At 38.0% G+C, this 12,840-nt stretch overlaps 1 protein-coding gene across 2 annotated transcripts in view; it reads right to left on the reverse strand.

Moving 5' to 3' along the window:
* Positions 1 to 12,840, reverse strand: part of UGP2 (UDP-glucose pyrophosphorylase 2) — a 53,173-nt gene that overhangs the window by 23,974 nt on the left and 16,359 nt on the right. For both annotated transcript variants that reach the window (XM_055243600.2, XM_055243599.2), the window contains exon 3: positions 12,577 to 12,684. In XM_055243600.2, coding sequence (XP_055099575.1) covers positions 12,577 to 12,684 — 108 coding nt within the window. The remainder of the gene's footprint in view (positions 1 to 12,576; positions 12,685 to 12,840) is intronic.

A 12,840-nucleotide genomic window follows, 5' to 3' on the forward strand; every position in this document is an offset into this window, starting at 1 on the left:
GCTTGAAGTAATTTCTCAGATACGTGTTGACTGTGCACTTGGTTAAGAATATTATAGCTCTCTATCATAAAATTAGGGATTTTAAAACTATAAAAATTCACACAATGAACAACATAAATATACAGAAATTAAACTACAAGCTCAGCTATCCCTGAGAAATGGTGTTAAAAATAAAAAAATTAAAAAACAGGGAAATTTCAAAGTAGCCATTTCAGTAACAGTGACCAAGAACTACAAGAAATCTGTATTTCCTATGTAATTAGGGGTTTCAGATTGAGGAATTTAAAGCACAGCTACTCCCTACTTGCTTCCTAAAAAATACATCCGCCTAGACTGCTAGAAGGCACAGGACCGTCCTATCCTGTGTTTTCCAGCATCTTCTTATTTCAGCCAAAATGATCCCCCAATTGACAATGAGCTTGCGGCATGGCCCCCACTTACCTTGCCTACCCTCATTTCCCACCTATTTGCATTCTTATTCTCCAGGAGTACTATAAAAATTATAGTTCTTAGAGCACCTTCTGTTCTCTCATGCCTGTGGGACTTTGCATATCACGTTCTCTTAAACCTGGAGTATCTACCCCTGATTTTTTGGGCAAACTCTTACTCATACTTCAAGTCTGAGCTCTAACATTACCTCTTATCCTTAACTTGATTAGGACTTCACCAACTCACCAGCTGCTCCTTCTCCTGCTACACTGAGCACATATACCAGAAACCCACTTAATTATTTAAAACATCCGAACAAGTAGTCAGTTAATTTTAAAAATAAGTGCAAGCATAGAATCATGAAAAAGTTTTAGATACATTAAATATTTTAACTTTTTACAAATAAGTCTACATTCATTCATCGAGGTATTTTCCTTATTTATAGCACGAATCTGTTGACCCAGAGCTGTGTGTCATCTTTCTTATATAAACCACATCAATAATATACATTCTGTGATTTTCAGTTTCAGTTTCTTCCAAGTGGACCAAGAGCTTAGACATTTGTGAAACAATCTGCACGCAGAAGAATCACTCTAGATTAATGCAATTTTCCCAGTCTTTCCTAGTTGTCACACCTATTCAACATTTTTTTTTGCTATTCATCTTTATCCAAGTTTCCCAAAGCATTCAACTCAGTTTTCATAGGAAGAGCTTTTTTAAACCCATTTCACTAGTTTATATAAAATTTAATTATATTATGTCATTATAAGCAAGATAACTAGCATGAACACATTTGAGAACAAGCACAATCGACTTCGGTAAGCAAGCCACTCACTTTGGTGGGAGAACATATGCATAATAAAAAGTAGACCCAAGGCCAGGTGAGGTCACTCACACCTACAATCCCAGCACTTTGGGAGACCTAGGTAGGAGAATCGTTTGAGCCCAGGAGTTACCAGCCTGGGTAACATAGCGAGACCTTGTCTTTACAAAAATTTGAAAATTAGGTGGGTGTGCTGACACATGCCTGCAGTCCCCGCTACTCAAGAGGCCGAGGCAGGATGATCCCTTGAGTTCACAAGTTCATAACAATGAGCTATGGTCACACCACTGCACTTCAGCCTGGGCAACAGAGTGAGTGAGACACTGTCTCTTTGAAAAAAAAAAAAAAAAGTAGACCCAAGAATTCTGAGAATGGAGAACACCAGTTATTCTCTCTAGGTAGAAGCCTGTTAGTGAAATATCTCCTGAACCACATTCATAGCTATTACCCAGTTGCACAATAAACATATTTTTGTGCAAACATCTCCTCACTAAACCAAAAGTTCAGAACTGGCTTGCTATTGTATGCCTGTGTTATTGATTCCTTCAGCCCTCTAGGCAGCTGGGCAGGGCTGGAGGCAGCCACGGCCTCTTCCCTACTAAATGGCCTCTTACATTTACCCTACTCATTTTCTATGGGAAAATTTGGGAAACATTGTATGGTCCAAATTTTAAGTTCTTTAAGGAGAGTGACTGTCTTTATTTTTGCATTCCCAATAATTAAAATAAAACAGTGGGTATTTGATAGGTCTGTAGAATAAACGTAATGAATAGAGGAGACTTCGATAGCCTCACATAGTGACTACAGATAAACCAGAAAAAAGGACTTCAGACAGGGAGATGTGACTGTTGGGGGTAAGCCTGGGCCAGAAGAGCAGTGATGGGAAATTACTCTTCTAAATTATTTTATTTATTTATGAATTTATGTTTTATCTCTCCCACTAGAATAGAGGTCTATTAGTATTAGGCCCTTGACTATCTTGTTCACTTGTATCTCAGTGCCCAATGCCTATCACACAGTAGCTATTCAATAAATATTTGTTAAATGTATCGTGGGAAGAACCTCAAAGAGAAGTGAGGGTATTTTAGGCTCTAAAGGAAGGAATGGAGCCTGCTCTATTCTACTCAAGGAAAGATGGAGAACTGATGGAAAGGCCATACTTTAAAGACTTTCAAGTTTCTTTCAAACATTGCTGGCAACTAGTGGGTGTTCTACAATACATCATAGTGATTAGGAATGCGGGCTCAGGTAGACCTGGGCCTAAATTCTGTCTTATTATCTAAGGAAACTTGTGTGGATAACTCAATCCCTCTCAGCCCCCACTGTGTCTTGCATTATGAAAAAAGGATAATAGTGAGCTCCTAGAGTTATCTGAGTATCATGTAAGAAAACACATGTGGAAGAGTTGAGAAGAATGCTTATTAGTGCTGAATAAATGTTTGTTGCTATTGTTATTACTACTGTTGTTGATAAGCACATAAAGTATGCCACATTCAGTGCACTAGAGATAAAGATAGGGATGTATTCCTTATTGTTACTACAGGATACCAAAGAACCAGGTCTTGTGGGCCTATCTACCTGGTTCATCAGGGCCCCTTCTCTTAGGTGACTTACTCTGAACTTCAGTTTCCTCTTTTGTAAAATGACATAATAGTACCTATCTTCCAGGTCTGTTATGAATATTAAATGAAATCACAAACGTAAAGGATTCAGCACAAAGCCTGACATGTGAGTACCCAAACACTGGCAATAATCATTCACTACAGAATATAGAGCTTTGCATACACAGCTTTTTACAAAGTTTTAAAAAAGGAAAAATGCTTAAAGTTTTGCTTCATTAAAAACCAAAAAAAACCCTTTGAAATGGTGTTTCTTGTTCTTTTGAAATAATATTTTCCAATCTGCTGTTAGCATTAGGACTATGTACAATGAAGACACCTGTCTTTTTTTTTTTTTTTTGAGACGGAGTCTCGCTCTTTCACCCAGGCTGGAGTGCAGTGGCACGATCTCGGCTCACTGCAGGCTCCGCCCCCCGGGGTTCACGCCATTCTCCTGCCTCAGCCTCCCGCGTAGCTGGGACTACAGGCACCTGCCACCTCGCCCAGCTAATTTTTTGTATTTTTAGTAGAGACGGGGTTTCACCGTGTTAGCCAGGATGGTCTCGATCTCCTGACCTCGTGATCCGTCCGCCTCAGCCTCCCAAAGTGCTGGGATTACAGGCGTGAACCACCGCGCCCGGCCAAAGACCCGTCTTAAACAAGCCCATCTATAAATAGAAATCTGTATTTAATGGCCTACTTCTACTTCTTTCCATATTTAGTCTAGTCATAGGTATTCTCCTGGCACATCCAAGTTTCTTCTCAGCTATCTTTTATATATTTTCACTTTTGACCTTGAAAGAAAAATTCCATCAGTACTCTTAGTTATTACCTTGTCCTTCGTTTGACTCAGTGGGAATTTTAAAAATGAGATACAGATAACAAATTAGCTTGGATAGCTTTATAATGTTTCTAGCTAACAATAGTGTATCTTTGCAACTTTTTTGTAAATCAAACTATTCTAAAATTAAAAGTTGATTTTAAAACACATATTGTAAGTTGCTTCTTATTCAATGCTGATGTGTTAACCTACTTACAGCATTTTGTTTCTTCCTCTTGATATATTTGCCTCTCAAACTCCTGTAACTACTGCCCTTTCATTAAAAATTGTAGCGATTTCCAACATGCTAAAGAGATGTAAAATTATAATGCTCCCAACTGTGCACTTTAAACCTAGAAAACTAGAGAAGAGATGACAATAAAAGAATTGGCAGAAAACCCAGATTAAAAAAACAAGAAATAAGTAAAACGCTGTGGTTACAGATGGCAAACGATCCTACAAAGTAGATGGTACCTATGAAGAGAAGGTACCAACTGCTCCCTAAACCTTACTGTAATCTAGAATTTTTATAGAAATTTTAAGAAGTTCAAAGACTTCTGAGTATTTTTTGAGTGTAAAAGGTAAAAGTGATACACAGATGGTTTAAAAAAATTCAAACGCTACAAACAGGTATGTATATTCATCACCTTTTTGTAGAAGTCAGCTGAAGTCATAAAATTAGTCAACCTTGTGGAACATCTGACCCATATCCTTATCAGCTAAGAAGATAGTTTTAAAAGAACACTCCACTTTAGTATGGATTAGAAAGGACAAAGGTAGATGACTCAGGGAGCTGGAAAGATATGCTAACAGAAATGGACTTCCAAATACCGACCTGCTTACATCACAATCTGTTCCAGTAAAGTCCTTAGCAAAGGACTCTTTACTAAAATCATCTTGTATCTCCCTTCTTGTTAACCTACCTGTGGGCAAAAGAAGTTTCAGAATAACTTATAATCCTAAGTGCCTTAAAAAAAAAAAAAAAAAACAAAAACAAAACCCCGCAGCCTCTTACATCATCCTGCTTATGCTGTATGCTAGCCTTAAACACTGAGGTATTGAATAGCCTGTGATTAAAGCAGTGTAAAATACAATGATAGCTGTTTTTTTTTTTTTTTTGAGGCAGAGTTTCGCTCTTTCACCCAGGCTGGAGTAAAGTGACGCAATTTCAGCTCACTGCAACCTCCGGCCTCCCAGGTTCAAGTGATTCTACTGCCTCAGCCTCCTAAGTAGCTGGGATGATAGGCACCTGCCACCACACCCAGCTAATTTTTGTATATTTAGTAGAGACGGGGTTTCGCCATGTTGGCCAGGCTGGTCTCAAACTCCTGACCTTAGTTGATCCACCTGCCTTGGCCTCCCAAAGTGCTAGGATTACAGGCATCAGCCTACACTGGTAGTTTAATTATGTAATTCACATAGTTGGAACAGCTCCAGAGAAATGAAGGTGGGAATGGGGAAAAGGCCAGAGGCTATAAAAACTAAGTTCTATAAAAGGTTAAAGGGCTGGTATGGGCGAGTTATACAAAAGGTTAGAGAAAGGCAAGATGACATAAAACAGAGGGGAGGCAAGGCTGACCTCTTTTTTGGATGTATAAATTAAGAAAAAGGCAAGATCTGCTTAGCTTGCGTGTTTAAGGGAAAATCTATAAAGAAGTCCATTTCAAAGGGGCACAAGAAAACAGTTGGAGATGATGGAAAAGTTCTGTATATTGATTGTGGTGGCAGTTACATGACTATGAGCATCTGCCAAAACTCATAAAAATGTGCACTAAGCGGAGGAGAAACACCCCAAAGCTATTAACAGCTAAAATTCTGATTAACCTTATGAGGTTTATCACAATGAAAAACAAAAACAATAAGCATCTTTTAACTAATTGGGTTGATGTTTTATAATGTTGAAAAATCGAAACCAACTGTTTGAGTTATGTAATGAAGCAAGGTTTTACAATTTTGTTCCAATCTTCTCTCTCTCAAATGGAAACTGAAGTTTCCGATATCTCCCCAGTGCAACCCACCAAGAGAAGAGGGAGGATCTCAGCCTGGAAGAAGGGCTGCAGTGGCAGGCAAAGAGACTCAGCATCTGGCTCTCAGGGGCTTTCTTCTGGCTCCAGATACGGAGCAGCAGACCCATCTACCATATGCTCCACCACCAGAGAACAGCTACATGCTATTAAGTTTATTATTTTCAGACACCTACTACTCTCAAAGCTTTTTTCTCTTTGATCATCCCTCTATCCTCAGGGAAATCTTGCCTCAAGGTTACCCCAGGAGTCTAGCCTAATGCCAGAAAGTCTTTCCTGAGCCTCAGGCCAGTAAGATGCTTCCACAGCACCCTATGGACTGTTAATTGTTTGTTCTGTAGTTAGCTGTTTCTGGACCCATTTCCTCCACAAACATGGGGCCAAAATTCTGAAAAGAGTCCAAGACTTATTTTTGTAGCACCAGCATCCAACTAGTGCCTCACAGAGAGAAGGTACCCGATAAATGTGTCTTGAATAAGATCCTAGGACAGTACTTCTTATCATCTTCACAGGTCATGAACCCCCCCCCCCACTTTGAAAATCTAATCAAAGTCAGGTAATCTACTCTAAAAAATGTACATTTACACATGGTTTCACATATAATTTTAAGAACTCTATGAAGGGACTGCAATTCCTACAAAGACCTCCCAAATTGAGATGTCCGGCATAAACATTCTAGTCTCGGCTATACAATGCGACAAGTGAAGTGTCAGCTGTTTAAGTCTAATCTAGAACAAAAAAAATGAATTAGTAGGTCCCCCAAGTAAGAGATGTCAGGGAAGAAAAGATAAGAAGTAGACATGGGCCGCCCATCCCATTTTATATAAAGATTCCCCCACTATTTATATTAAATAAAGATAATGGGGCCTGGCAAGGTGGCTCATGCCTGTACTCTCAGCACTTTGGGGAGGCCAGGAGTTTGAGACCAGCCTGGACAACACAGCAAGACCCAGTTTCCTACAAAAAAAAAAAAAAAAAAAAGTTTTTTATAGTTTGCCGGCCATAGCGACACATGCCTGTAGTCCCAGCTACTCAGGAGGCTGCAGCAGGAGGGTTGCTTGAGCCCAGGAGTTTGAGGCCACAGTGAGTATAATCATGCCACTGCTGTGCTACAGCTTGGGAAACAGAGGTAGTCACTGTCTCTAAAAATGTATATATGCATTTTCATTCCATTATAAGACATATGATACACTTAGGGAGTAGAATACCAAACTTATCTTTATTAGTTATCACTAGCCCTGTGACACATGAGCTGAGGTCTAAAAAGACTCTTTGTGGGGTGGAAATTGGAATTGGAGGGACTGGCAATGTTCAAATAGTAGTATTACCACCTAAACCCACACTCTGATTTTCCTAATGAATTCAATTCTGTGGGACTGGGGTGTCCTCTACTTTGGACACAAAGGCAGTAATTAAAGACCCTGGTCCAACAATAATACCTGGAGTCTATCAAATCAAGTATATAACTGCCATTAAAGTTCCATGTATTTGCTATTGCTATTTCTAAAGTGAAATTATAGACATGTAACCAGAATGGAATTAATAATCATGGGCTTGTTGTCAGTTCCTTTATCAGGTCCCCATTTCTGAAAGTCCTGTACACAAAGGAATGTGAAGGAAGGTAATCCCGAGGGAAATTCAAAAACTGTTCAATCCATCATGAAATCAAAAGTTGAAGCTTTGGCAATATTTGCTAAATTAGTATTAGTATATTTGCTTAGTATCAGTATTTCTATATATTACTGTTTTAAAACTTTATGTCAAAGAAACGATGAGACTCTTTGGTATTCAGCCATGTCCTCAGAGCCATTTCTTTAAATGCCACTAATTCCTTTTTGTGGAATACTTTTTAGGATCTCATTTGTGTGTGTATCTCCACATACACACAAAACAAGTCTCTAATGGCTTTACCATTGGCTAGTTGCAGCTGAGAAATCTTCACATGCTCAAAGTAAATCATCCTATATGGCATACTATATCAGATGCTTGGCCAGATTGCCTCAAGATTTTTTTTTTTTAATGTGCAAACTTTAAATGCACAGTGTACTACGGTTCACCTTCAGAAAAAAAAATTCTACGTATCTGTACTCTGCACACATAAACTGTAACTTCCTCAGACTTCCTTATAAACAAACAATAGCTTTCAATGTTTTTTGTATTGATAAACTAAGAAAAACTCTCAGCAATTTTATGGAACAAAACAAAAAACCTATTGGAGCTAAATTCCACATTGATGCATGCTATTCTCTTCATGCCAATTCTCTACCCTATGACCCTATGTAACTCATCCCCATTCACAAATATACCTTCACTCTTTTGATCCTATTAAATATTGAAATGAAAAGTCATGGGTTTTTTTGTTTTTGTTTTTTTTTTTTTTTGAAACAGGATCTCACTCTGTTGCCCAGGCTGGAGTGCAGCAGCGATATCATAGCTTACTGTAGCCTCAAACTCCTGGGCTCAAGTGATCTTCCTACCTCAGCCTTCCAAGTAGCTGGGACTACAGGCAGATGCCACCAGGCACAGCTAACTAAAAAAAAAAAAGTTTGTAGAGGCGAGGTCTATGTTGCCCGTGCTGGTAAAAAAGCCTTCTTTAGAGAATATTTTGTATAGAAATGAAAATATGTCATCACCGGGGGTCAGTGCCAGCCGTGTGACTAACAGGTTTTAAATCAGCACTCAAGAGAACCTCTCAGCTCTAATACCTTCTTGAACAGGCCCCATACTTTCTGGTAACTCTGATCTGTTTCCCATCCCTCTCCATGCCCAACGTGTAAGCTTGGCCAAGACTAAGACACTCTCATAACCTCTCTGGAAAACAATGAAATGGTCAAATAAGCTACATATGCTGGCTTGTCCTTCCTTGCTCTGATTTAAAACATTAACTTATATATATATATATATATATAAATTTTTTTACTTATCTAGTTAAATATCAAGATAATCTTATTATTACATTTAGTTAACATTTACAAAGAAGGAGCAGAGCATTATCCATAACTCAATAAACTGGGTTCTTGTTAGCCATAATTCAATAAAACATGAACTCAAAAGACTTCTCACAAAACATCTATGTACTTACTGAGAGCTAAAACGAAGCATTCAACACAAAAGGTAAGAATGAGTAAAACCTCACAATATAAAATTTCAATGCCTATCTATAAAGTATGTCCTTCAATCTAGTATTTATGAAAAACTATTTTTATCTAAAAAGTGGTTAAGGCAGGAGGATCACTTGAGGCCAGGAGTTTAAGAGCAGCCTAGGCAACACAGGGAGACCGTCTCTACCAAAAAAAAAAAAAAAAAAATTAGCTGGGCCTGGTGGCACAATGCCTGTAGTCCTGCCTACTCAGGAGGCTGAGGCAGGAGGATCCCTTGAGCCCAGGAGTTCGAGGCTGTAGTGAGCTATGACTGTACCACTACACTCCAGCCTGAGTGACAGAACAAGACCTCATCTCTAAAAGAAAATAAAAAATAAAGATAAAAATTAAAAGTGATCATGTGAAATGACAAAGGCGTATGAGGTCAGTTTTCTGAGGGCCAAAGAAATAAAGAAAGCTACTAAAGATGTTCTGAAAATACATACACTAAAATGGGGTCAGTAAATGGGCTAGATAGTAAGTATTTTAGGTTTTGTTACAAGCCATACTGTCTCCACTCCAACTATTCAACTCTGCCATTGTTGCAAAACAGCAGTTATAGACAATATGTAAGTGAATGTGTAGGTGTGTTCCAATAAAACTTTACTTACAAACCAGGTGGCTGACTCTGCTAATTGTCAACCCATACACAAAAATATAGATCCACTAGTATGACAATGTTTATGTCACACCTTTGATATAAGGCTGACATGAGAAATGTTACTCTAAATGGCTGTTCTTCCATAGTAATTTCTTTTTACTTAGGAATGTAAAATACTATTTGCATTTTTTTAAAAAAGACCTATGTTCACTTTTAAAAATTACATTTTGAAAGGAAAATTCATCTCTATATAATCTCTAAGACCTGAGAAACAAAACCTGTGGGAAATAGAAGAGTGGGACTAGGAGGCTAGAAGGAGGCATTCAAAAGAACCAAGGTGAACAAACATTAGCTCATGATTTGTATTCTCAGAACTATCTGCAAAAGCTGGTAACATGCATACTGTATATAAAACACACTTGTGCCCTCAAGACACTCATGACATAGTTGAAGAGCAAACTTATTTTTTGCCTCTGCATTCCAAAATTTTCAAGATTAAGGGCATATGGGATTGCAAATACATTTTTTGAAGAAGCTTAAAACTTAGGCTTCAAAATAAAGACTTTCAATGACGACTTACACTTTTATAAACAGAAAAAGACTGCATAAAATCATATTACATCTAGAATTTAGTTTATATTTCTATTCTTTTGTCCTATATCAATTCTGTATTACTATCAGTAACTATGGCTCACTACATGGGCATAGCCTCCTGAAAGAATTTATCAGAACTTTCTTGGGAATGGGGTAGGGTAGTACTGAACCGAAAAAAATCCCATGATCCCTCTTCTCCTTCCTTCTCCACCCTCTGACCCCCACTTCAAGAATCCCTACTATATATCATGATCTCTCAAAGTACAAAAGATTTCTCCACTGAAAAAAACTAATTCTTGAACCTTAAAATACACTGAACATAATAAATCTGTGTGCCTTCCTTCAAGTAGGCTCTATCTCCGAAAAGTTAAGTTTGTATAGTAGAAAACAAAAAATTCCCAGGTCTGCAAGCAAGAATTAAGACCAAAACCACTGTCAGGAACAGTGGTTCATGTCTGTAATCCCAGCATTTTGGGAGGCCAAGGCAGGCAGACTGCTTGAGCCCAGATGTTTGAGACCAGCTTGGGCAACATGGCGAAATCCCATCTCTACAAAAAAAATACAAAAATTAGCCAGACATGTTGGTAAACGCCTATGGTCCCAGCTACCCAGGAGGCTGTGGGAGGACACGAGCCCAGGGAAATAGAGGCTGCAATGAGCCTTGATCATGCCACTGTACTCCAGCTTGGGTGACAGAGTGAGACTGTCTAAAAAAAAAAAGAAAAAAGAAACTATACTTCTATACCCAGGTCCATCATAAATTATATAAGTGAGGTTACTTAAATTAGGGTAATTCCTAAGCAAAAGTTATAAGTGTTTCGGGGGGGGGGGGGGAGAATAAATAGTGCCTAAATTTATTATAATTTTAGGCTGTTCCCAAACATTTTTAAGAATCTGACTGAATTTAAACCTGCTTATTTTCTTCAACAACATACCTATCCAGAAGAATTCTAACTCTTTCTTGGAAGAAAATACTATTAAATCTACTACTTAAAAGTAGAAAAATAAATCACAATTCATTCACTAGGGCCAAGGAAATTAAAGACCAGAATAGCAGACCCTAAAAAAAAAAACGCATATTGTAACTGTTAAGCATTACAGCCAAGAGGAATTTTAGCTTTAACATCAAAAATAATAGACTCCTCAGAGAGAACATTACGTGAGATTTTTATTTTTTAGCTTTTTTTTATAATGAGAATGTTATGTATAATTTTTAAAACTTTAAGAACTGAAAGACATTTTCCACATATGCAAATAAACGTACCTCTAACTAGGAACTATATATATAATTTTCTCATTAGGAAAAAACAAGAGAGATTCACTAGCTTAAGCTATGATAAATAGTATATAAATTAATGAGTGAAGCTGTATTCCAATAAAACTCTACAAACACAGGTGGCTTTCAAGCAATAGTTTGCCATACCCCTGCTGTAAACAGTCCAGTTTTTAAACCAATATTAGATTATGTAAGATTATACACATATAAAAATAAACTATCTACATATAATTATTCCACTGTATCAAGTCTTTTCTACCTGCAGCGAAATGTGCCAAAAGAAGCAGGGTTCCAAAGCGCTGAAAGGACAGGGAAGAAAGCCAACATGTTAACCAAATCCTTAAACAATCACTTCATTTAGATCATCCATTCAACAAATATTTGCTCAGGACACACCCCTCGCTTCAGGATCTAGTATGAAAGACAACACACTTACAAACACGACTAATTAGGCTGGCTAAGTGCCACATGATGGTAGAAATAACCACTAACATTTGCAAAATGCTTCAAGGTTTAACATATTTCCACATAAATTAATAAAGCTTCAAAATAACCCTGTGAGGTACATAAAGTACTTTCTATTATTCTCATTTTACACAAAACTCATAAGCAGCAGAGCTAGGATTTGAACCTCCAATACTACCACTCCATACCTCCACAGTGCAGCTTTCCGCTAGAGGCCTATGACAGATGCACAGGTATTTGAATTGAGCCTCCAAGAATGGGTGGGATTTTGATAGAAGAGACCCTGGCATTCCAAGGAAAAAGCATATATAGAAGCTCAGAAGCAAGGGAATACAATGTGCATAAAGTTAATGCTAGGCTGGTTCACATAAGGCAGTTGGGAAATAAGGCTATAAAGATGGGTTGAAAGCAAGAAGAGAGCTTTAAGGTCTGGCTAAGCATCCATGACCCTACGGGCAATGAGAAATCAAATGTTTTGGGAGAGAGAAGGAAGAAACAAAGTAAATGAAGCTCTTACGGTATATTTAGTACTTTGCAAAATAGTCGTTTCATATCCAGGGATACTGGGTACTGCCACAGGGAGATCAGACTGTTAGAGGATCTCAGCAAGACTCTGAGAGGTCTAAAAGAAGGAAAAGGAGCTGAAGGCTGTCTCCATAGTTTCAGAATGAGGGGTCAGAGAATTCAAAGCAAGTCCTGTCTTGTCTCACATGTTTGTTACAGGTCCCCTACACTACCCAACCCTCCTAAGTTAAACCAATGTCCAAGATTACCCTACGTTTTCCTACATTTTATCTAAAACTTACCGAATCTTCAGGGGGTCTCTGGATTTTTCCCCAATCCACAGAAGGCCCCTTTTCTTGCAAAAATCTATGAAATAGCTTCCGAAATCCATCCAGGTCTTTTTTGGTGTGCTATGAAAATAGAAGTCATTGTTACAACCAGCAGAATGCTTAATATTTAATAAAAACATAAAGACAGATACAAGTTACACGTTTAAAATATCTTTACATGAAATTCTTATACCATTAGGACATGAAGGGAGCAAGACTTTTTCACATCCTAATAGC

The sequence above is a fragment of the Symphalangus syndactylus genome, chromosome 14 (assembly GCF_028878055.3).
Source record: "Symphalangus syndactylus isolate Jambi chromosome 14, NHGRI_mSymSyn1-v2.1_pri, whole genome shotgun sequence".
In the NCBI taxonomy this organism is placed as follows: Eukaryota; Metazoa; Chordata; class Mammalia; order Primates; family Hylobatidae; genus Symphalangus; species Symphalangus syndactylus.